Source organism: Astatotilapia calliptera, chromosome 9 (genome assembly GCF_900246225.1).
Source record: "Astatotilapia calliptera chromosome 9, fAstCal1.2, whole genome shotgun sequence".
Taxonomy (NCBI): domain Eukaryota; kingdom Metazoa; phylum Chordata; class Actinopteri; order Cichliformes; family Cichlidae; genus Astatotilapia; species Astatotilapia calliptera.
In genome coordinates, this window is record NC_039310.1 from 25,733,839 (window position 1) to 25,757,530 (window position 23,692).

The following is a 23,692-nucleotide window of genomic DNA, read 5'->3' on the forward strand; positions in this document are numbered from 1 at the left end:
TAATCCACTGAGACTTTTTCTGAAGAGGCTTTGCAGATGCATCAGCTTAAGGGTCAGATATATCTCTCAGGTCTTTCATCAGGTCTTTGCTGGATTTTGACCTTCTTAAGGGCGTGACTTTCAGATACTGTTCAGTACGCAGATTTATTTTTTTTAGGTATAACAATTTTGTTCTCCTCTTGTCTAGTTTCTTCAGATTTTTTAAGGACACACTGCACACAATGCCCAGATATGCCTAGTTTTTAGCTCTTTAAAAATCATCTTGTTGGTGTAATTGGGATTTTTCAGAAATTGAACTAATGAAGCTGGAACAAATTATGAGTTTTTGAGACAGGCTGCAAGTAACATATTGGCTAAAGATACAATTTAAAATTGGTTCTTTGCTACATTTTCATATATACTGTATGTAGATACAAAGGTGATTCATCCCTTGGGCTAGGTGCTTTGGTCTGGCTCCTTGGGAGTAAAATATAAAGAAATTAGAGGAGACTTTTGCACAGTAAGGTACAGTCGTTTCAGCACATTAACTTTTTCTAAAAACTTCATGGATAAGCTAATAGCTAACAAAGGATTATTACCACGAGGGCAAATAGATTACTTGACTCTATCTGCCATTACAGTGTTTATGCTCAGCATCTTTTAGCTTTTATTTTGCCCTGCTAACAAAGACAACAAGAGAGATGTAGCAGTTAATGAGCCCATTGATCACCCAAGTCTTGCTGCTATAAATATTGATAATGACTTCATTTGGTTTAATGCTAATCCAATGGTTGCAGCTCAGTATAGGCATCCTTGTGGGTTGTTGTTTACACTGGCCGCTGCGGCTGAATTCACACAGTTGAATTCTCAACAAAGACATTTCTGGTAGTAATGTCCCTCTGTATAAATTGGTACCAACTTGGTTTCACCATTACTTTTTAATGGGACCTGGAATAACAGTTCTATCACCCAACACACAACTAAACCTTTATACAGACTAGATATTATTAAAAAAAATATACATATACATATTCTTCAATGTAGAAATAGGTTACTCTTACTATTTTTACACAGAATATTATACATTTAGATATTGCCTTCTCCTAAAACAGTAATCAGTCACATATTGGTTAAGCTTATTCACATTGCCAATATCAGTTAAATGGGCAGTCCAATAAATGGGCACGAAGGTCATTTTAGTCATAACACCATAGGGAGTATTACTCAAGCTGTAAAAACAGTTGGAGTATGTGTTCTATGGATCTTGAGGGAGCTCTGCAAAGGCTGAAAAAATGACTATGATGATACCATCAGGGGTGCTTCACCAATCATTTTGCATATGATATCATCAGGGGTGTTTCCGCTTAAGACTTTCCACTTATAGCAGGAAGCTAGTGTTACAAACAGGGTGGGGGGTGGGGTTGTTGCAGATGTAATCACTGATTAAATTCACAAATGAACTGTACTATCCAGTCGCTTGATGGAAAGTGAAGTTTTCGCTAATGCTTTAGAATGAAAGTCACAGTATAAATCATCAGTGCTTGTTTGACTTTCTTTTCTTTGGACCTCAGAAGCCCAACAACTAGCTATTTGTAAGCAACGCCATTAATCCAGTGTGTGGGTGCTGTTTAAATTTCATATCTGTACACTGTTTCCATGGTCACAACAGATGTTTTTCTTTTGATAAACTTAAAAGTCGCTTTCTTATTCTACAATAAACAGTTACCATGCAGCCTGTGATTTGGGAGTGTTCACTGGGGTTATGCTGCGTTGTTCCTGTTTTTCCTACCAATTCTCCAAAGAGTGCTGATTTTGGAGTTTTGAGGGTTTTATTGCAGTTCACATCAAGAGGAGCCTTTTTCCCCGTGAATTACCTTGATCTGTTCTCCCTGGGGATAACGTTGAAAGACAAAGCAGTGCAATTCACTCGGGGCACACCAAGAATAAATGGTCCTCTGAAATGTCAAAATCTGTTGGGGGGAGCAGTCTTACCCTGTGGTTGTAAAGATGCGCCTGAAAGAGAACTTTATGTGTTTCCAAAGTGGAAAAAAGAAAGTTTTCAATGCTGAGAATTGCGGTGTGCCGATGATGATACTGATCCAAGTATTTAAAAGTAACTCTGAATGATTACTTACCTACTGGTGACATCTCGGGAACACTGGCTGTATATGGTCCTTCCAGGAACTTGGGCTCATTGTCGTTGATATCTTGGACCTTGATTACAAATTCTGATTCAGGTTCCAGGGGCCTATTGGTGTTGATGTCAACAGCCTGGGCGCGCAGGGTGTAGTAAGGCTTCTCCTCCCTATCAAGACTTCTTAAGGCATGGATGTCCCCCGTTGTTTGGTCAATTGTGAAAATGGAGCCAGCCCCTTCTCCTGAGAGAGTGTACTTCACTGCACTGTCCCCCTTATCGAGGTCAGTGTGTAGCTGCAAGACAAAGCAGAAAAAAACGACAGGTTGAGTGCAAACATTGGCACATATAATGATTCATTGAATGCGCCGGGGAAGGGCTGTCAAGGAAGACTATTTCACAAAGACAGCCAAGGAAACTGACTGCGCATCAAAGAGCAAATTCATTTCTCTGCACAGATCTGCAAAACACTAAGTCATGAGAAAAATAAAATGATCGTGCTTTCAGAACATTTCACAGATTAATGAGGCTAAGTCGCTCATAAATAATGTATTCTCTCTGTGCAATTACGCTGCAGTGATAACTCTTCAACATCGTGGATCAATTCCTAATCATGAATGACGAAAAAAAATTCTCTTATATAAAACAGGAGATGTGAGGGTTTCTTTTTCTTTTTCTGTTTTTTCTTCCAAGTAGCAAAGTTCAAACTATAAATCCTTGAAGTAAATACTCGTTTTCAACCTTCACCTTAAAAGTCTTGTAACCAGAGGAGTCAGCACAGTTTCACAGTATCACAGCTCCAGCAAGAGAACCTCTTTGTATATAAACCCAGGACAGTGGCAGCTCTCTTTGTACAAGACAAACAAGTTCTGGGCTGGTGTTCGAAAGCCTATTGACACAGTTATGTTTTCCTCACTGCAGCGCTCATTCATACAATTCAAAGCCTTTTAAATATTTAAAGGCTGTAATGCAATGTGATCATCACCATATATGATTATGGATTTTTGCTTGCTAAGGTATGGAATTTCCATAGCCAGCTAACTACTTGTGGCTTGGGGCAAAACATCTTTTTCATTTTTATTCTATCAAAAAAGGGATCTGAGTAGAGGTTGCTACATTTCTGGTTGTTTTTAAACCTGTGAACTGATTCCTGTAATCACCCTCTTACAATGGCACTACCTAACACGTGGATAGATCCACACTCTAACACTCACATTTCTCTCGATTAAATTAGCCTTTCTTCAGCCTGTAAATATTAACCTTTTTGCACATAGATAATTCCAGTGAATTTCCATGGCAATGCCCGGCATAGAGCCAAGAGTAAATGTGGGATGAGGCCATGAATTCTTTGTAGATTATGGTTCAAAACAACCCAAGACACACAGACATGTGCACAAACACACTAGAAGTAATTTGAGATTCAGAGCAAATTCCCAAGCTCACGCAAGCATAGCCTGGCATTATAATGTTATCACCCGTGGTGCATTATTTATTTCTACAGAAATGAATGAAAATTAGAGTTAGTACATGACCCCTATTGGATGGCAGCAAAACCACATAATATTTTCTGCAATGACCAAAAAAAATGCAAAAAGTATTATTATTGTCTAATATACATAAAGTAATAATGATAAAAGTATGATCCTCAGGCACAAACTAGATATTGTAACAACAAAATGTGTTTGCATTTATCCTTAGTTAGTAATATAAGGTGATTCTAACTTATGATTGGCATGTACTGTAACATCGTAACAGTATATATCATGATGTAGCAGAATGTGGGCCACAACCAACGTTAAATAATTAAAAAGTACCTTTTTACTTGGTTTCCTATATGCAGATGTGCTGTGCTTATATTATACCCTTATGTACTACTGTTAATTTAAAACTACCATCTTATGTCAATTTAACCACTAACTGACATGTGAGTTAAAGCAAAAGATGGTAACATTTATTGGCTGAAGGCCCTCTTGCCGAGGGACATGTTGGTCTTATAATGAAGAGAAACCAGTGGATCAAGTGTCTCCACATGAAGAGAATTCAGTCCTTGAAAGAAAGGGATGTCGTAACGTGCCTGTCATAAAGTATTAAAACTAAACAGAATAAAATGAAAACTTGTTGCAAGTGCTTACAATGAAACAATAGTGTCAGTATTTGCAACTGAAAACTTCTTTCCAATCATGCTTGAATGGTTGAGCAGTTTCATTTATCCCAGAGGGTCTCTTAATTTTAATGATAATTAATTGTGATTTTTCATGTGTCTCAAATTAACATTGTAAAAGGCTTTGGGGTATTTCTTTTGTTGCTATCCGCCTACAGGGCAGCACTGTAAGTGTACAGAAAAACTCATTTTTAAAACTTTAACAATGCATCTTCATTTCATGTGAGGATGAGTGCCTGCACTCAACCCAATGGGCAATGACACGGGGTTGAGGGTGGAAACTTCTAGTTTGGAAGATATGTTGATAAGGAAGGAGCCTCGCTTTGGGAACTACAGGGACAGACAAAGCAACCACACAGAATTAAAAAATTAAAAAATAAATTTTGAACTGGCCAGGCAACAGACTGGTGACCTGTCCTGGGTGTTCCCTACCTGGGAAAGTGTCCAGTCCCCAGCGATCTTGAACTGGTTAACAGGATGGTTGGATGGATGGAATGATAGACGGTAACTGGAAGATGTTGTGGATGAAGTCAATAGAACTTAATGTGCAAAATGCCAAGTAATTAGCAGCTTAAAAAGAAAAGCACACTCACACACTTACACACACACCTATGCCATCAGAAACCAGGAATAGTTTTGCTTAATGTTACAATGCTTTGCTGCTAAATGGAGTAACATGAGCTCATGAGGACTGCAAAGACCCGAGGAGTTCTGGGTTTGATGAAAATATCGTATTAAATACCACATTAAAGAAAACACTGTGATTACAAAATATAGCATATGATTCAGTGACTCCATTTGTCATTTTCTCCATTTCTGGGTGCCATTGTGCCTCTGTGCCATTTGTCAATCTCAGGCTCGCTGCAGTTTTACTTTTGCCTGTGTATGTGTATGAGTGCAAGGGCTGGGTGATGCATAATATATAACGACGTATTGACTGCCAGTGTATGTCAATTATTTCACCAGGTTTCTCAAGTCCAAAATTAATTAATTAATTTAAATCATTACTGTTTTTTTGTCTGATTTCTTGCTTCCTTTCTTTTTGCGTCTGACCTAAAACATTTAAGAGGAACATTCTTATTTATTATCTATAATCATCTATTTTACTTTTTGCTGTGATGTTGGGCTATAGGCTGCTGTGCCATTATGCCTGGCTGATGTCCTGCTTATAGCTTCTGTGAGATTTGTTTCATGTACACTTGAATTTTGTTTGTTTCCTGCTAGCATGTGTGCAGGCTTGTGCAGCATGTGCGTCATGGTTTTGGCCCATCTGTTCAGCTTTTTCAGATATCCAATTGACATTTGTTTATTGCAGCAGAGAAGTTGATGAAATAGTTTGAGTTGTTATGATTCTTTTTTTTCCCCATCATTTTGAGTCATGCCATGTCTCAAAAATGTAAAATGTGAATCAGTAATTATAAAAATCAAGAAAAGACAGAAGGGTTTTGGTTTCAGTGGCTATGAAAAAAGATGTGGTTTACTTTTTCTCTGTTCGGATTATTGATTTGTAAAACGTAGAATCCATGTGGGAAATTCTGTGATGGCTTTGCTTAAGGATGCAAAGGCAATAGGTGCAGATGCACCTATGCACCTAGATGCAATAGGCTTCCTGATATGTTTTCTGTCTTTATAAAGTATAATTGGGCTGTTTTATTTTCCTTTGTTTATATTCTACTTTGGTTTAAGCCATTGTGCTCTTACTTTGGCCACTGTGCTTGGCTGTGCATTTCATCATTTAGTAAACCTGCCATGATGTTGCTGGCTGCAGTTCCCTGCTTCTTGTCTCCGCTGTTGTAGGATGCATCAGGCTCTTGTAAAATCAGCTGGGCAGAGAGCTCCCTCTCTAATTAAACTGTCTTCATCACAAAATCTGGGCAGCACTTTTTGGAGCAGTAATGATTACAGTTATTTATCATTTTCTGATGCTATATGTAACACAGTACCATGTCTGCGGGTTAAACTACATTCAGATACCCTAGGGCCTGGGGTATAAACACAGTCCTTTGTGGATATACGCACTCTTATGTGGAGAATTGTATTTTGTTGAGCCAAATGAAAGGCAGCCATTTCTTGTGGATCTTTTGACTGACAGCAGTATGGTTTAAGTGTTGTTGCCCTCCAGTGCTCCCCAGGAATTTGTGCTTCAGAGTTTGCTGGTCTTTAATAAAACACTGTGTATTCTAGTACCTGGTGTTTTAGTTGGACAGTATCAGAGCATCAAGAAGAGTACAAGATGAATAAGGGTTTTGTGTAACTATGGTTCATGCATCTTTCACCTTGTGTCCTGTTTTGCAATCTTGTAAACATTCAAAATCTATTCAAACGGTTTATGAAATCACTTGTACTACAGTAGATTTCCAACTGTGGGAAGATGAAATTAAATTAATAGTGAACAGCGAGGGCTTGAAATACATATTTCAAAATTGCGGAGGGAATTCTTCACTTAAATGTTTTCCGCAAGAGGGTTTTCGTATACACTGTGAGCTTAACTAAAGATTTTATTGCCCTATCCTTGGTAGAGATTGTGTTTTGATTGTGCTTTTCCTTAAACTACATGATTGCTGTAACATCTGCTCTGTTTATATTTGCTTTGGAAGTTTTATATTATTCCATGGCCATGTCTCCATGGCATTCTGCATTCTTTCAGTTTTCCTATAACTATCACCACATCAGCCCTGTGTATATTAGAAATCGCGCAACTCATTTCACCATTATAAGTTCAAACCAAGGGTATAATCTCAGGCAGCTAGTCTGAAACTTGTTTTAGGACTGCTTAGGAACAGGAAGAGGCCATCACCAAACTGCTGGGAGCATGAAATTATCCAAACTGTCTTGTTAAGCTGCAGCATTAACAGTTCCTTTCACTGGAACTAAGGGGTCGAGCCCAACTCCTGCAAAAACAACCCCACACAATAATCTCCCCTTTACCAAAAGTATACTTGGCACATTGGAGTCAGACACGCACTATTTTCCTGGCATCGCCAAACCGAGACCACTGACATCAGATTGCCAGTGATATGGTATATCAGAGAATGCTGCTCTAGAGTCAAGTGGCATCATGCTTTACACCACTGTATCTGACACTTTTTTGTTAGTGTTGGTGATGCATGTGACGTACATTCACGACTGTTCCCAATCGCTTCAACTTTATAATAACACCAATAACAGTTGACTGTGAAATATTTAGCAGTGATGAAATTTTAGGGCTGGACTTGCTATACAGGTGTCATCCTATTACAATACCACAGTGGAATTCACTGAGCTCCTGAGAGTGATCCATTCTTTCGAAAAGGTTTTTAGAAGCTCTCTGCATGCCTAAGTCCTTTATATTACCTGTGCCCATTAAGGTGACTGGAACACCTGAATGCAATGATCTGACGTACGAGTGAATGCTAGGGCTGGGTATCGTCACTGATTTCTATAACTGATCCGATTCAGATTCACAAGATCCCAATTCGATTCAATTTTGACTCAGACAGTCAGAAATATCATAATACTGATCATTCATTAGTGTATGAATGATCAGACATATTCAGATTTTTATATCCATGTATAAAAACAAAGTTGACACTTGTGAGACTTCATCAGAGGTGTTAGCATCACAGCAGATGCCTTTGTGTTAAAGCAACTGAGGATCAAATACGGAAAACCATGAAGAAAATTTTGCTGGCCTGGCTTTTTATGGCAGATAACCAACTTAAACATGTTCCACAGGAAATCAAAAACAGAAGAAAACCATGAATCAACATATGAACATTACCTGATGCTGCTGAAGTGAAGCAGGGCAAAGTTACAAATATTTTGTTGGAGACACAGCTAAGCGTTTTGCAATTTGACATAATTTGTTAAAGTTTACATTTCCTTGGTATTCAACAGCAGAAATGAGGCTTTCTTGTTGGAGGTCATTTTTGGAGAAAAAAAAACAGCTCCCGAAGGCATGGTACACAACGGTAGACTGGCGCATAATCAGCACGAAAGCACAATAAGCAAGAGAATAATGCAGAAAATAGAGATTTTTGATGGTAAACTGGTCTCTAAGTACACTGACAGAGAGCTGTGCAGGAAGTAAAAGCAAAATTAAGAAGGAATTCATAGCAAAGTTTTTCAAATGTGAAGCGTAGTGTTGATCTTCTTTTGCTGCTGGTTCAGTGAGTTTTGTTTGGAGACTGACGAAACCTGCAGCTTCAGAATCTGTGAGATTTCGGTTTTCAGGATTGTGGTGTTACTGAAAAATACATTTATATTTAAAAATCAATTCAGGTTTTAATGAATCGATATGGCATAATTCAAACTAAAATCGATTTGATTTTTTAAACCCACCCCTAGTGAATACCTAGTGAATATCTGTACTTCCTACTAGCGGTGGGCTTATCAATCCAAATATCAATACCAACTCTAGTATTGGTATCGGATCGGTACTAGCACGATTGGATTGATACTTTGCTTTTATCCATTAAGTTCAGTATGTAGCCCACTGAACTGTGTTAATTATTTCTTTGCAAAAAATGAACCGCAAACATGCACTATAAAAAAAATGTCTGAACGTTTTTGTGTGCTTTAGAGACAGAAATATTTACATCCCAGGTCAACAAAAACCCAGTCTCAGAACACGTGAAAAACTGAAAGGTGTGTTTTGTTGTGTTAACTAATTATTGTGGAAAGTAACAATCACAGTGATATAGTGGTGATTAAAACTGTGCAGAATTTGCAAACTGAGAATTTATCTCATAAGTCATGGCACCTACTCTCCCACAATTAGCTGCCTGAATAACTTAAAATAATTTGTACTGATATCGGCAATCCTGGCCCTGTATTTACTTGGCATTGGATTGATACCAAAACTTGTAGTGTGGCACAGCACTGCTGTGAATGAGGGAAAGTGTGAATGTTGAATGTTTTTGCTGAAATGTCCAGGCAAGTATACATGTTAAATGACAAGATACCTGTTCAAATAGCATCAATTAACACACAACTTTAGTTCTTTTTACATTTCTTTATGATAATTCTTCATAATTGAACAATAAGAACAAGTAGTCTGATGTCCTGTAATCATTATAAAGCTATAATCTGAAATACAATAACACATTAAGTTTTTGTACAAAGTATCGGATCAGTATCGTTGATAGCGCCGTGAATTTGACTTGGTATCGGTTCGGAAAGGAAATCCGTGGTATCTCACAAGACTACTTCCTACTCTTTACATTTTCAAAACAGGTTCGTAACTTTTGCTTTAATGCACTTGAGAGGAGTTATTTTATGTCACTGCTGGTCTTCAAACCGATTTGAGCCTAAACAGTAACATATGATAAGAAATCCTGTTCGTGTATTAATCGCCAGAGGACATCGCATAAAAAGAGATGAGATGTGCCAAATTAAGGGGCTAAAAGTGGGTTGGTGTTTTTATTTATTTATTGCCACAACACTGGAATGACTAGCCCTACTGAAGAGGAGCGAGCATAAAAGGAGTGACCTTTTTTAAGTGTCAGGTAATTTCAAACGCAATGTTTCTGTCAGCTCAACAAACGTCAGCAAAGACAAACTGTTCATGTGCGGTTTGTCGCACATTGTGTTGCTAGCTAAAGCCGCTGTATTTCACAGGGAGAGAAAAGAAGGAGCGCTAACTTCACTCAGAGATGGAGAAAGATAAGAAAAACAGGACAGGAGCGGAAGAAGATATACATTTAAAGGTAAGAACTGCTCTGTGGTATCTGATAAACTGGAAAATTAAAGCTTACATGTAAGTCCTCATGTTTTTAAATCGGATATTGGGTCTGTACATGTGACAGTATGTTTTGATTTTTTTTAATATTGTGGAACATTGCTATTTAAAGGTTGCATGAAAATCCTGTGCATAGTGAAGGTTAAACAGGTTAGTTTGCTGTACTGTGATGGATTTAAAGTAAAGAACAGCGTGTGGTGCACAGCGGCTGTGGTTTCATGGTCAGAGTTACAACGAGTGTTGCAGAGATTCATATGAATTTTAGCAGATGATGCTTAGATTCACTGACTGAATTCCACCGTCATACCAACTTATACTGTCTAGAAAAAATACAGCATAAACAGTGTACTGTCAGTGAGGATGGAAATCGGCCAAGACAACTCATGAAACATCCGCTGACATCTTGCTGAATTCAGTTGTGTGCATCCACAGAGAGAAGCAGGTCAGCTGATCACAACCTGTACATTAAGAAAATCTACTGGAGCTCTCAGTAGAAATTACTGTGAGATCCTTTTCCCCACGCTGAGCCCCTACAGCTAATTTTTTTGGACTTAAGTTTTTCCATTCCCATCTCCTGATATTATTTTGTCATTATGTTAATACAGCACAAGGTTCAGTTAGCTTTGCACAAAAATAGATATGTCCCCCAAAGAGCAACTTTTTACTTTCTTACTTTGATTACATTTGAGAGCTTGTACATTTTTACTTTTGAGTAAAGAAATTGAATCAGTACTTGGACGTTTACTGGAGTGGTTTTTAGCACTAGTATCTGCACTTCTTCTTGTACCTCTAAGTATAGAATGTCTGTACTTTTGCCACCTCTGCTGACAAGAAACATACAGGGTCGCACTCAGCACAAACACCTGTGTTCAGTCATCATCGTCTAATACAGGTTCTGCAACAAGCAATGTAAATATGATAATGAATTTTAAAATAATTGTTTTGATCACACATGAATCGCACAATGTGATTGCAGTTACATAACTTTATCTGCCACAGTTCCAGTAAACAAAACAGGGAGCACTTGAAGTCTGTAGTCAGTAGTGCTGAGCCAACATCTTCACACCACTGTCTCTTACAGTGCACTGTTTCAGATTGCTTAAGGTTGTTTAGTTGTTTGCGATAGCTTCCATGTACTCTACTTTGTGATGTGATGGTGTTTAATCAATATACTAATGACTCAATAGGCTGCCCTATCATCAGTCAACACAGTACTACTGTGGGCGCATTCATATTTTTGTGTACTATTGAGCAAATAATCACATTGTATTTATGAGAGTTTATATTTAATTGTCATTTAACTAAGAAGAGAGTGGGGGAAAACAAGCCTCTTCTGGGTATTGGCATAAAAAGAATATTTTTCACATTTGTAGTTTATTCAATACAAGTACCCAAGAGAGGAACCTGCACATTGATTCAGAGCTGCAGAATTGGAGATGAAAAAGAAATGCAAATGCAAAATGAACAGGCTCATTGCCCCATTAATTATAAGTGAAACTTGACTGATATTAATTAAAAATTCCATTGCACTAACAATGGTAATCAATTATGTAAAGAAAGTCCATTAATAAGAAGGGAGACAAATGCTTTGTTTAAGCTATAAAACACCCACAAGACAAGAGACATGATCGTATCCATAACCTTTTTAACAATACGGCTTTTTAAAAATAGAGACAGGGAAATTCCTTCCATTGTTCTAGCACTGCTTCCAATTTCTAACACATGAACAAAACAGTTACAGTTTTCAGTAATGCCATTTATTTCATTTGCACACATTAAGTAAATTAACTTGTGGAGAATGAGTGAATAAGAGCTGGCTTGTGATGATATCCTTCCTCTCCATTTTTCATGTTAAGCACAATTAGTAAAACTCTCTGCTCAAGGTATCAGGTGACATGGCAGCTATAAAAAGAAACTGCTCGTGTGTGGAGCTGAAATGAGATTCCTGTTGCCATCCAAGCTCACACTGTCACTGCACTTACATTTCATTTGTTTACATTTCTTTTTTTTTTTTTCTTTAATGTCCTTTAGTGTTCACAGACTGTCAGACAAATGTTTCAGTGATCACGAAGCAGTTCAGATTTTGTTGGCATAGCTTTTAAAGGGGAAAAAAAAGATTAGATTTAGGGTTAAACCTTTAATTTCCACAGTATTGAAGAAATGATGAGCAGCCAATGCGCCAGCAATGCTTTGAAAACAAATATGGCTAAGGCAACTACTCATCTATTAATCATCAGGGCAAAATACTAATATTGACTCAGACTACTCAACTACTAGCAGAAATGATGGGAAATGGTAGCTCATCTTACCGGCTGTAAAATAGTCACATATTTGGAATTTGCCTTGCAGTAAATTCTTGACTGTGCAAGAGGTCGGTGATCCCTGTTCCTTTTAGGATTTGCAGTGCATGGTTCCTCATTGGCAATGCAGTAAACCCTGCATATTGATTAATTTGAGTGATTTCAGAGAACGTAACCAACCTCTGTAGAAAATGCTGTAATTGGATTTCTGCAACCAGGATTATGTGGAGCTCCTCTAAGGAATGCATATCACAGCCACAACCCTTTGCTGATAGCGAGCCAACATTGTTCCCTGAATGGTCCAGCAATCCCGCACCACTGAGTGCATTTACAAAACTGTAAACAAGTCGAAAAAGAGTTAGAACGTACTTGCTCTTCTTGTCTTTAAATGCAGTTAAATGTCTCTGTGGATTATTCACATTTCGTGGTATACAAGCGAAACATGCTTCCTGACTGGTATCACAAAGCTCTTCTTTGCATATTTATTATACTTTATATTTATTAAATAAATTGATTCTAATCCATATTTAATTGTGGATTATGCTTTGAGCAAGACCAGGGCATATTCTATATGTCACCTGTCAGAATTTATACTGTGCACTGTTAATGAGAGTAAAACATTCCACTGCTCTTATGCGCCCCTGTTCTATTGCTGTCTTGTATTCATTAGATAAGGTCTGAAACCACCATTCAGTTCAGCCATTCAACCACTGTCCTAGCAACTCAGGAGTATGATGACAGTATGGCAGTCTGTTGGCATTGGGGTACGTTGCAGGTGGCTTGAAGTTCGTGTATTGTCAGGGCACATGATGACTCCTGGTTGCATTGTAAGTTTTTGCAGGTAATTTTGGTGAGCAGCGGCTGATGGAAGGAAAATACTATGCCAAATCCTGCAAGCTTATTATAGCTGATCGATACTGGCCTCCGAGCTATTTCTTTGCTGCTGACAACTCGGAGCTCCCTGTCTGGTTTGTGTCATACCTCAGTCAGGTAATGGGGACGAAAAGCTAACAAAAAAAAAGATATTCATACAGGAGGCTATACTGGTAGATACGCAATCTCAGAAAACACGTGTGAGGAAGGGAGAGAGCGAAAGCAAGAGGCAGTAACAGAGTGACAGATATTGTCGTGGGTGTGCGACAGCAGCAGTCAGAACTGAGACAACTGCGTTTACCATTTGTAAATGGGTCAATTGTAAATTGTTTTTGATGTAAATGTTTCCTAGGCCAAGAATCCGAGGAACTCGTGCTAAGATTACTGGTTGTACACAAGGCTACCTTTTGCAAATAACATTATGCAGTACTGATTTTTTTCTTCTTCTTTCTTTAAATAAAACATTGATATATATGATTCTGTTGATCCCAGAAAACAGGGTTAAGGCTGCATTCCATTTCCTCATATCACACATGATTAAACGATATATTGATGTGTGATATGACATGCACAATGCTATTTTCTGCCTACAGTGCCAACAATACTGCCCATCAGTGTCATTGTAAACATAGAAAAAGTGGACTATGGTATAAAGTGATACTGATTGGGGCATTAGTGCACCATTTGGATATATGGCCCAAGCAATTCAGGGGAAAAAGCCCATTACCCATGAGGACAAAATATGTGAAATATATATTACTTTGGCAGGACAGATGAATGGCATCATTAGCTTTTATTTCAGCTGTTCTTTTCAGAAATCCCGCAGCATTCATCACTAACGTACATTACAATTGTAAATGCTCTCAACCTCTTAATATGTTGTAACGAGCAGCTGACTCACCGACACACTCCATGCATACTCTTCAGGAGAGCAATCCTTTCAAATTATGCAGAATGTGACAGTGAATTAAAAAGGTGGCAAACTTGAATTCAGAGGTGAATTCAGAGACCGGTAGGGAGCATATGTACAAGTTGGACATACTGCATAGAAGTCATGCACAATTCAACAGGATTCTTGAAAGACTCTTCAAATTGTAGCTTTCTGTAGCTTAGCTGTTGATCACTGGCTACCAGTCTTCATAGCTTCATGCAAAACAGTGTTATGAAGGCTGAGAGTTTTGGAGTTGAAGTTAATTATCCGCTCGCTTGCCTTGTAGTCAATCAAAGTATTTTATCCCAAGTATTTTACAGCAGTGGCTGTCATCATCAAATGATGTAAACAGGTTTGCTGCTTTTATATGGCCGTCTTCAGGTTTTAGCTTTACAGCTTAATTCCATAGCATTTAAAACAAACTGTATTTAACAGTGTGGAACATACTATCGCAGAGTAAGGCTTGTAAATTTCATATGGTCAGCTGATGGAATCGCTCTCTTTGTTGAGCCTGGTGCATAAGTCTTGCTGAAAAGGTTTTTATGTCCTTCTTATAGGTCCTCATTGAAAGATTAAATTGCAGGCTTCACATCAGTAATAAATCTCAGCCAGGTGTGGGGTGGTACTGGGAGGAAGAGCCATCAATAAAAAGAAGGATGGTCATTCCTTGTCAGGCAGGAAACAAACAAGTTGTGGGAGAAACAGCTCTGCCCTTTCTAGAAAAAGAGGCTTATTGACTTATATGTAAATAAGTGACCTTTTGTCTGCAAGTGTGAAAAGCAGGGCATTGGGGCATGTCCTGCATGTCTTTGCATACACTGCATATATTTTTTCTTTCCTTGTATGGGTTGTAAATGTGACTCTTTAAATTGATTGGCTTTCTCTTTAACCTTCAGTGCCGTTACGGGTTAAATAATTGCTTTGTGCCACCGTGTTGCTGCGTTTTTTAATTTTTTTTTTTTTTTTTTTAATGAAAGCAATTCCCTGTCTGCTTTTTCTTGCCAAGTGTATAATTTGTTGAGTATCTTTTGAGACTGTCATTGGCAGCACATTCCATTGTTGTCATTTTCTCATGACTTGCATAAAGAGAAAATAGTGGATTCCCTATCATGTCTATTTTTTTCATCTTCAGTACAACTGGTTAATTATCTCTTAGAATGAATACATGGTAAAAAAAAAAAAAATCATGCATGTGAATCAAGTTTGCAAAAGCATCCAGTGTCACAAGCTTTATACTGTCATTTTACAGTGCACTGCTTGATTTAGAAAAAACAACAACAGCAAAAAACCCCCCCAAAAAAAACAATTCAGGCGTACAGTTCAGATGGATTTGATAACATGAAAACATTTCTTATCTGGGGCCAGTACTCAGTTACAATTCTTAGATAATGTTGCACTGAAAAAACTGAAAACAAAGTTTTTAGTTTAGTATCAGTGTAATAATCTCTCTTTACCTTCCTCTAACTGTATATAATCATATTGTCTTGAGCATCCATATGCAATGCAATATAAAGTACTCACAATATGCATGACTTTATATAAAATTGGAGCATCAAGCTAGAAAAATCCCAGCAGTCTGGTTGGCAAAAATAAGAGATACATTGGGTTTTGATTACATCTCTACTCTTAAGTATTAAGATAGTGTTGTCATTCAGAAGACAAGTGCTGTTTAAGTGTATTCTGAGTTTCCATATTATTAAAAATCTTAGGGAATTGCTTCCAACATCCATAGCCATCAACTTTAAACAGAAAGTGACATGATGTCAGAGGAAAAATCTCGAAAATAGCTCCCGAACTCATTGGAGAGTTTAATCGAGAGTGAGAGGAAGCAGTTTGACTTGATATGCAGCCACGCTGTTAATAGTTTTTTTTTTTTTTTTTTAACGTCAGATAATCACTGCTTGGCACACGAAAGGCCTCAGCATTATCTTATTGAGGGTACAGAGGGTTGTTATATTAACCCCCACGAGCCCTCAGGGCTTCGTTGCTAAACTGCAATAATGATGCTGTCAACATGAGTCTTAAAATTTTCTTCACGTATATTCTTGAGTTAAGTGCATGGTTAGGTGTCGTTAGGATTTTATTGATGGTTGTATTAAAAGGGGTGCAGCTTATTGACATTAGCAGTAAATTTATCACTATGCAAATGCACATTTAGCGTTGCATTTATTAATGATCATGCCTTTCTATTGGTTATAGTTTAGCGATAGAGATTAATCAATTAATTTACTATTTGCTACATTGGGCCAGCACATGAAGTTCCCCTCCAGCTCATGTTTTAATTGCACCGGACTGATACTGAATGTACACGAGTTTCGAAACATCGAAACAGCCAACGCATCAGATTTAAGAAAACATTTGCAATGTGTGCCAAACATTCTACAGCAGCTATATCAAGTTGTCAGCAAGAAGATGACGTGGCCACCACAGCTGGTGTTGTAACTGTCCCTCTGTTAGTGACAAGCTCTACCTGCTGGTGCAACTTTCAGTAACTGTCTCTGCAAACGTATTGTCGGTGCAGCGTATTACTTTAAATTTGAGGGAATGAAACCACATTGATGATGCAGTCTCATTAGTAGACAATTACACTGTGGAAAACTTAATTTAAATTTAGGTGCCTAACCATTCAGTGAATGAAAAGTGCTGTGAAAATACTAATGGAACAGCAAAGAAACAATGCTGTACACACAAACGCTGACACAATACTTTATGTGCTATCGTTATAAACAGCAGAGAAAGATGGTGAAAATATATTTGTTTTACTTTTATGTTTATGGCATTAAAGCTTGTTTCTTCACATTGCTGAGAACAACCTCACCATAAAAGTGAACAACGAGCATGACATGTTAATGTGGTTTAAAACCTTTATAATATCCTTGGCAGACTATGTTTCCTTTATTTACACTACAAATCAAATCTGGTATTAACATGCCCTTTTTTTGCTTTTTCAAATGTAAATGTGATTCACTCTAAGTGCATCTTTAATAGAAAAAAGTCCATAAAGCATTGTGATTGTATGCAGAAAAGTAAAAAAAAAAATGCAAGAACTCAGAGCATTTGTTAATACAAGCAGTTGGGACTAGTAGTAGTAGTGCTAAAGACCTTGCTGAATCCGGTGACCTTACTTACACCTCTGGGAGAAATCGGGGTAATTAAGTAAGTAGTGGAGGTGAACCTGCAGTTGTGACTGTAGCGTTTCTAACATTCCTCTCACGTTTAGTGTCTCCTACCTTAAGTTCCCGAGCATGTAGCTGTTAGTGTTGGAGTGTATAAAATCCTATCTAAATATTAAGATATATGATGTGTTTAAAAACAGTGTGAATATTGTAGCTCTGTGGTTCTTTTTTTTGTCACACACAGTTACACAGTTTGTATTTTTAATTTAGATGGCATATATTAAACGGTATATAAGCTGGAGTGTAGATTCATTTTCTTTATTTTGTACTCATCTGATAATAACAGAACAAGTGAAAATGCAGACATGGCATATCTTTCTGCTTGTGGTGCAGAAGAAAAGAAATCTTGCTTTGCTTGCACTCATTAATCCAAAATAGATCAGGCAGCATTTGATGTGTTTTTTTTTTTTCATGTGTTTTTCTTCTGCCCTTTACAGACAACCTAGTCTCACAAATTTACATAAGTCTGTCACCCAGAACCTTGTTATTTATTTTTAGTATTATATCATGTTTAAAAGACCTTCAGTTGCTCTAGCTAAACCTTATGTAAGCCACTAAGACAGGACTAAGGTAAATTAAATCAAGCAAACTAAAGCTGGACCAGTGAATCATCTTTTTATATCAGTTATATCAGGTAACTGTATCCATCCATCTTCTTCTGCTTATCCGAGTCACAGGGAGGGGGAGGGGGGGGGGGGGGGGGGTGGAGCCCATCCCAGCTACCACAGATCGCCAGTCTGTCACAGCTAACACATGGAGGAAGACACTTACAGTCACATACACACCCATGGCATATTTAGAACCACCTAAACCCAATAACTGGACTACGGGCAGAACCCAGAGTACTCAGAGAGAACCTTGCAAACATCTGAACTCCACACAGAAAGGGCCAGGCCAGATGTCAGGACCTTCTTGCTGTAAAGTAACGATACTAATCACCATGCACATGCTGCCCCAGGTAGAAGTACAGAAATGCCCAATTAGGTTTGTTGCATCATTATTAAATGGATTTGCAACTAGGAAAAATAAATACATTTACCAATATAATAGAAGAAGCAGGATATTCTGAGATACACAAAATGATTTGGTTATTTATGTCTGTCAGATGCTTTGAAACATGAGTTATTTTAGTGGGAATAGTCAAGCAGTAAAACCAGGTAGAATTGCATGTTATCCAGTTATGTTTGTGCCGATTGCATTGGCGCTGATATTGTTTTGGTGAAGTCTAAAACTGAGGTGAGCGTGTTCTGACAATTTGACGTACAGCAAGGCAGATGTAAGCACAACTAAATGTTATCCCGCTGTGCTTTAACATCTTCCTTCTCCACAAACAGCTGGTGTGTTCAGGCAAAGGCACTAGTTAATAGGCAAACTTACTGATCCATAATACCAGTACTGGCAATGTCCCCATTCCTCGTCCGATACGTGTCTGCATTCTGTGCTGTCAGAACAACTGGCAGAAATACACCTTGTTTGTAATGTGACTCGTGTTTTGTTTTGTTTTTTTTATTTATTGGCCAGCACTAATTAGTAGTGATTTGGCTGTCAAAATTACAGTTGGCAGTGATGCATTTAATGCTCTCGAAATAGATTTTGATTATTGCTAACAGGGTCAGGATTTATTAGTGTTTGTCATTCGTCTCACACATGCATGGATGCAAGTCGTTCTCCTCCTGCTGTCAGAAGTACCTTTTTCTGAGCTTCCTCTGTGAGCGCTGTTCCTACAGTCAGATCGTGCCATTTAAACTTTAAAAGGAAAGATTAATTGTCTGCATTAATCATCTCCTTGATAAATTGGAGTGTGGCATGTAAAATCCCCCCCCCCCCCCCCCCCCCTTATTAGTCCATTGTTGATAAATCTCTTATGACAGCATTTTTAACAATCACGTACTAAAGTATAGTGATTGCTGTATTCAGAATTCAGTTCAGCTCCTGGTTCCTTTTCATGTTTCATTCTCCTCTTTGCTTTCCCCACATTTCCCATAGATCTCTGCTGCAGCTATCAAATAAAGGCAAAACAATAAAAATAATAATAAAAACACAAAAAGTAATGAATAATAACAGCACTGAGTACGTTATATACCTAAATAAATGCCGGGTAACATACTCACAAACCATGTCTCATTAAAATACCCTTTTTGAGCTATAGGTGTGCATTTGGATAAACTAGTCACATGTACACTACTTGTGCTTTCTATATTACTTAGCGTATGTTAAAAAAATACCCCAAACTGCTTCAGCTGTTTCACTAAACTTTTTCCTCTTGGGTTCAGTTGCCTCTCTGTTGTCAGATAATTACTACTTCAATTGGTCCAGAAGGACACTTCTGCCACAGAGGATAAAACAAAAGTGTCTTGAGCTCCAATTCACTGCAGGTCACTGGCTGGAAATCATGAGTACACTCTAAAGTGAAAACATTACCACATTAGATATTGATGTAATATAGAACACGCATTCATTGCAGACTTATGGTCAATTATAGTCCATTAATGTGCCCTGTAAACAAAGCTGCTTCCTAAGGTCCTTGAACCCTTTCACCTACATCTTTATCTCTTAGTATGCTCTCTGTTTGAACATTTCTCACATTACCGTTCAATATGATATCACAGAAGTGTGTGTAAATGGTAACCCACTCCAGCGCTCCCCGTGCCATTTAACAGTGTACAATAAAAAGGTTAAGATTCAAAGGGAAATCCTCTCCCTTAAGATTTTCCCAACAAAGGTCCGAGGATCTCCAAATGCTTTTCATATGTTGAAGAATCAGTCAATTATTTTGAAGAAGAGCAGCCGCCCAGGATTAAGTGATTTAGGAGTGCAGTAGACAGCTGCTTCCCTGGCCCTGCTTTAGCCTCAGAGACTTCCACAAACAGCGTGGCTTGTCAGGGCTGATTGCAGTGGCACTGAGGCAGATAAGTCAGTCTTACTATTATCCTATGTAAGCTTGGAGTGCCAAATTACAACTTTAGCCTTAAACCCCCACAGAGTTTGCTTACGAATGTCTTAAGCCAGAACAGTGAATAAGAAATCCTGTGCTAAAAAGCGGGGACGGCCAAGGTTTGAGGTGACACAAAAAGATGTGAGTTTGATGGGATGTATGTGTATATATCTCCGTCTGGTTTCGGATCAGGCTGTTGGGTCTCTGCTGTCTTTTTATTGCTGTCAGCATCTTCCGTGGCTCATAACTATGATGTTCTGACACCTTTACAAGGACTGTAATTTAAATTTATTTCTACCACACCATCAAACCTTTCACCACTTCAATGTCATGTGTGGCTGGTCTAACGTGGAAATCTTGTGGCACAGCTCCATTATTAGGTCTGGATTTTTTTCTTGCGTGATGCTGGTCACATCATAAAACACTAAGAAATAGGAGCAGATTTACAAGCCTTAGGAGCATTATTAGATTAAAGAGGTAAAGTTCTTGGGGTTGAATGAAAATAGGCAACTTCTAGTATTTGCTGTTACTTGTATAAGTACATGGTATTAAAATAGTCAATAATTAATTATAACCTCAAGGAATAAAATATTTCCCATCTAAAATACTGGTAGTTTTAGGGTAGTTTTATAGTTACTCTAAACTAGAAGGTTTTTTTTCTGTTCCCTTCCTCCCATTTTATCTTCCTCATGTTCTATCGCTCCCTCCATTTACTCCCAATTCAATTTCTCCTAGGCTCCTTACTATGTGATTTATGACTTCTGCTGCACCATAAATAACAGTGGGAAAAAAAAAAAAGTTTTTTACCTTGCCCACGTACTGCGGATCTGACCCCATGTACTCCTCCAGTACAAAGAACTGGTTCCACACCCAGCCCCTTTTGACCCGCTGAAATCCAGCTGCCCCATTCCTCATTGGGCCCACCAACCTCCTGGTGTGCTCCCTTCCCGTCCTGCTCCGTCCCAATGGTGGTAAAGGTGGACGTAAATAAGAGACCGAACCCTCGTCGACAAGAATCCACAGGAACAGCAGCAGGCAGTTCCTTGTTAGCATTGGCGATCTGTGCGGTTCAGGTCCCCAAGTTAAAGTCCAGTGACGAGAACTGAGCCACAGTGAAACAATCTGCGATGGCGTGTATGGAAAATGGGTGAGTTGTGAGACTCTGCAGCTCTCCCCGGTCTGTCAGGATCCCTCTTAGAGAGTTGTGGAGCTCATCACCTGAAGGAAAGAAAACAAATGTTTAGTCGAAAAGACGTCCTTATCCTCCACACCTGCACCAAACTGTAATAATACAGCTAATTCTGATTAGAGACAGTCCAGGAATGTCTTACAGCACTTGTGATTATCACAGGTTGATATGAAGTGCTGTTATCCTGCTATTCATAAATGTCAGTGAATCGATAGTACAGCATAGCCTTTATTCTTCCCCCAACCTCCATGCTTTACTTTTTAACTGCACAGTGATAAATGAGACTACTTTGATTCTCAAGCATAAAAATAATTGTTGTAATTATTTGCCTGGTGATAGATTACCTCTACACCAGACGGTTCTTATTGACGCATGCACTAATTATCTAGACTACTCATCTCTTTAGTGAAAACTGAGACTTTATTCTTGCTGTCAAACCACTGTGTGCCACTGTGCTGTGGACCTGTCACTGCCATGATTTCCCACAGAAGTTCAAAGTTATGTATTATTTAGTGACGCTTTAATGAGAGGTTGCTGATTAGCTTTATGTTTTGCCTCACAAACCTTGTCTTAGTATGAAACCCAATGAAACTTGAAAGTTGAACTCTACTGAAAAAAAAAAAAAAAACCTGACAAACGTTGCACGCAGCCATCTGAAAATAAAACGTGATACATTGGCAGTTCATATATCAAATTGACATGCGTATTGTGTAAAATGTCAACATGCTCTCAGTGATTTCTTTAGGATACGTTGCTTTCTTTCAGACATCGCTCTTATGTGGAGTGCATTTTGACAACTAGTGGCCACAGGAGATTGAACCTATTGCTGTAGCGTGTCATTTGACAGACATGTATTGTACAAAAGTGGCACCTCATGTAGAAGATATTCATTATACATATTACCACTCAAAGACATATAATGTTAGATTTCATTAGAACTTACAGTATATCCAAGAGGTTTTGTTTGCATAAAACTCATTAGAAGTTCATTTGATCTGATTTTGCATCAATGAGTGAAGGAAAAATGTAAAAACGGTTAAAACAATAATGGTTGTGTTGTGGTCTTACTTGTGCTATAGCGCCAGATGTAAAGTATGAACAAACCTAAACTGCTTGGTAAACATAAGGATTTAAGTTGCTTAAATATTTATGTTCATAAATTATGTTAATGAAAATGCACCTTATTTTGCCTGCCTTTCTTAGAGAAGTCTTAGACTTTTTTCCAGTACAGTAAACATCTTGAAGTATTACAAATTGTTTTGACCTGTACATTGGTGCATTGGAGAATTATTTTACATGTATGTGAAATCATTAATATAAAGTACCTCGCTGATCACACACCCTCTCTCTCTCCCAAAAGTAAGTTACCACGTGTTGGTGACTTTAACGGGGCAAACTGGTGCGTAACGAGACTTAATGCTGATACATGGACACTTGTATTGATTAAACAGAGGAAACTAGAAATAAAAGCCTGCCTCTAATTCAAGCCAGCTTCAAATGAAACCTTTCTTGTTGCAGTTCAGGTAAATAATGGCCCTGCAGTATTTGCAGAAATATGGCATGCAGATTTTAGATAATATTGAAACGACTCCACAGCGCATTTTTAATAGTTTTTCTGACCGCTCAGCCCCTGTGGTATACTTTAGTGTTGATCTAACACACATATCCACCAGTCTTAAATAAACAAATGAGAATGGAACACAAAAACATGACCGTTTGTGTGTGTCTAGAGATTATATAGAGAGAAACCGGATTGCTAAAGTACATAATTTAGAAACCCCATTTTTGTCTGCGTTTAGACAGACATAAAAAATATACAGTTTCAAACTAATTTACTTGCAATTATGGATGTCAGGTGAGTCTTTTTTTTTTAAAAAATTATTATTAATAAAAGGACTGAAATGGTATTGTAATTGAACAATCACTCATTAGTCCATTGCACAGAAGAGAATGAAATATTACACAAGGAGCCTAATTTGTTAAGCTCATTCATTATTGAGCAAATGACTGTTGTACCGAGTGTTGCTGTTCACACCTTGTTTACAATCTTGACTACCATATCAACACTCACGCATTCAACTCTGGCCTTGTTACAAGACACTTAATTGTGCTGAAAACAAGAGAAGGCAACCACAAATGGTGGGAATGAAGAATGGAGCTAATGGTTTCCACACCTGGTTTATTATTCCTCTTTCCCTCCTAATGCACTTATAAGCTGTACAGTAATGGAAGACAGCATGCCTCTAATTTCATAACTGGAGCCCTCATTGACATCATTGTCTTTGATTAATTATA

The 23,692-nt window shown here is 38.1% G+C and overlaps 1 protein-coding gene across 1 annotated transcript in view; it reads right to left on the minus strand.

Moving 5' to 3' along the window:
• The window catches only part of LOC113029358 (cadherin-12-like), a 101,037-nt gene that overhangs the window by 46,690 nt on the left and 30,655 nt on the right, over positions 1–23,692 (minus strand). Inside the window, exons 2-3 of the mRNA XM_026180189.1 lie at positions 21,016–21,426; positions 2,115–2,409 (exon numbers count right to left, since the gene is read on the minus strand). Of these exons, the coding sequence (XP_026035974.1) occupies positions 2,115–2,409; positions 21,016–21,261 (541 nt within the window). The 5' untranslated portion in view covers positions 21,262–21,426. The remainder of the gene's footprint in view (positions 1–2,114; positions 2,410–21,015; positions 21,427–23,692) is intronic.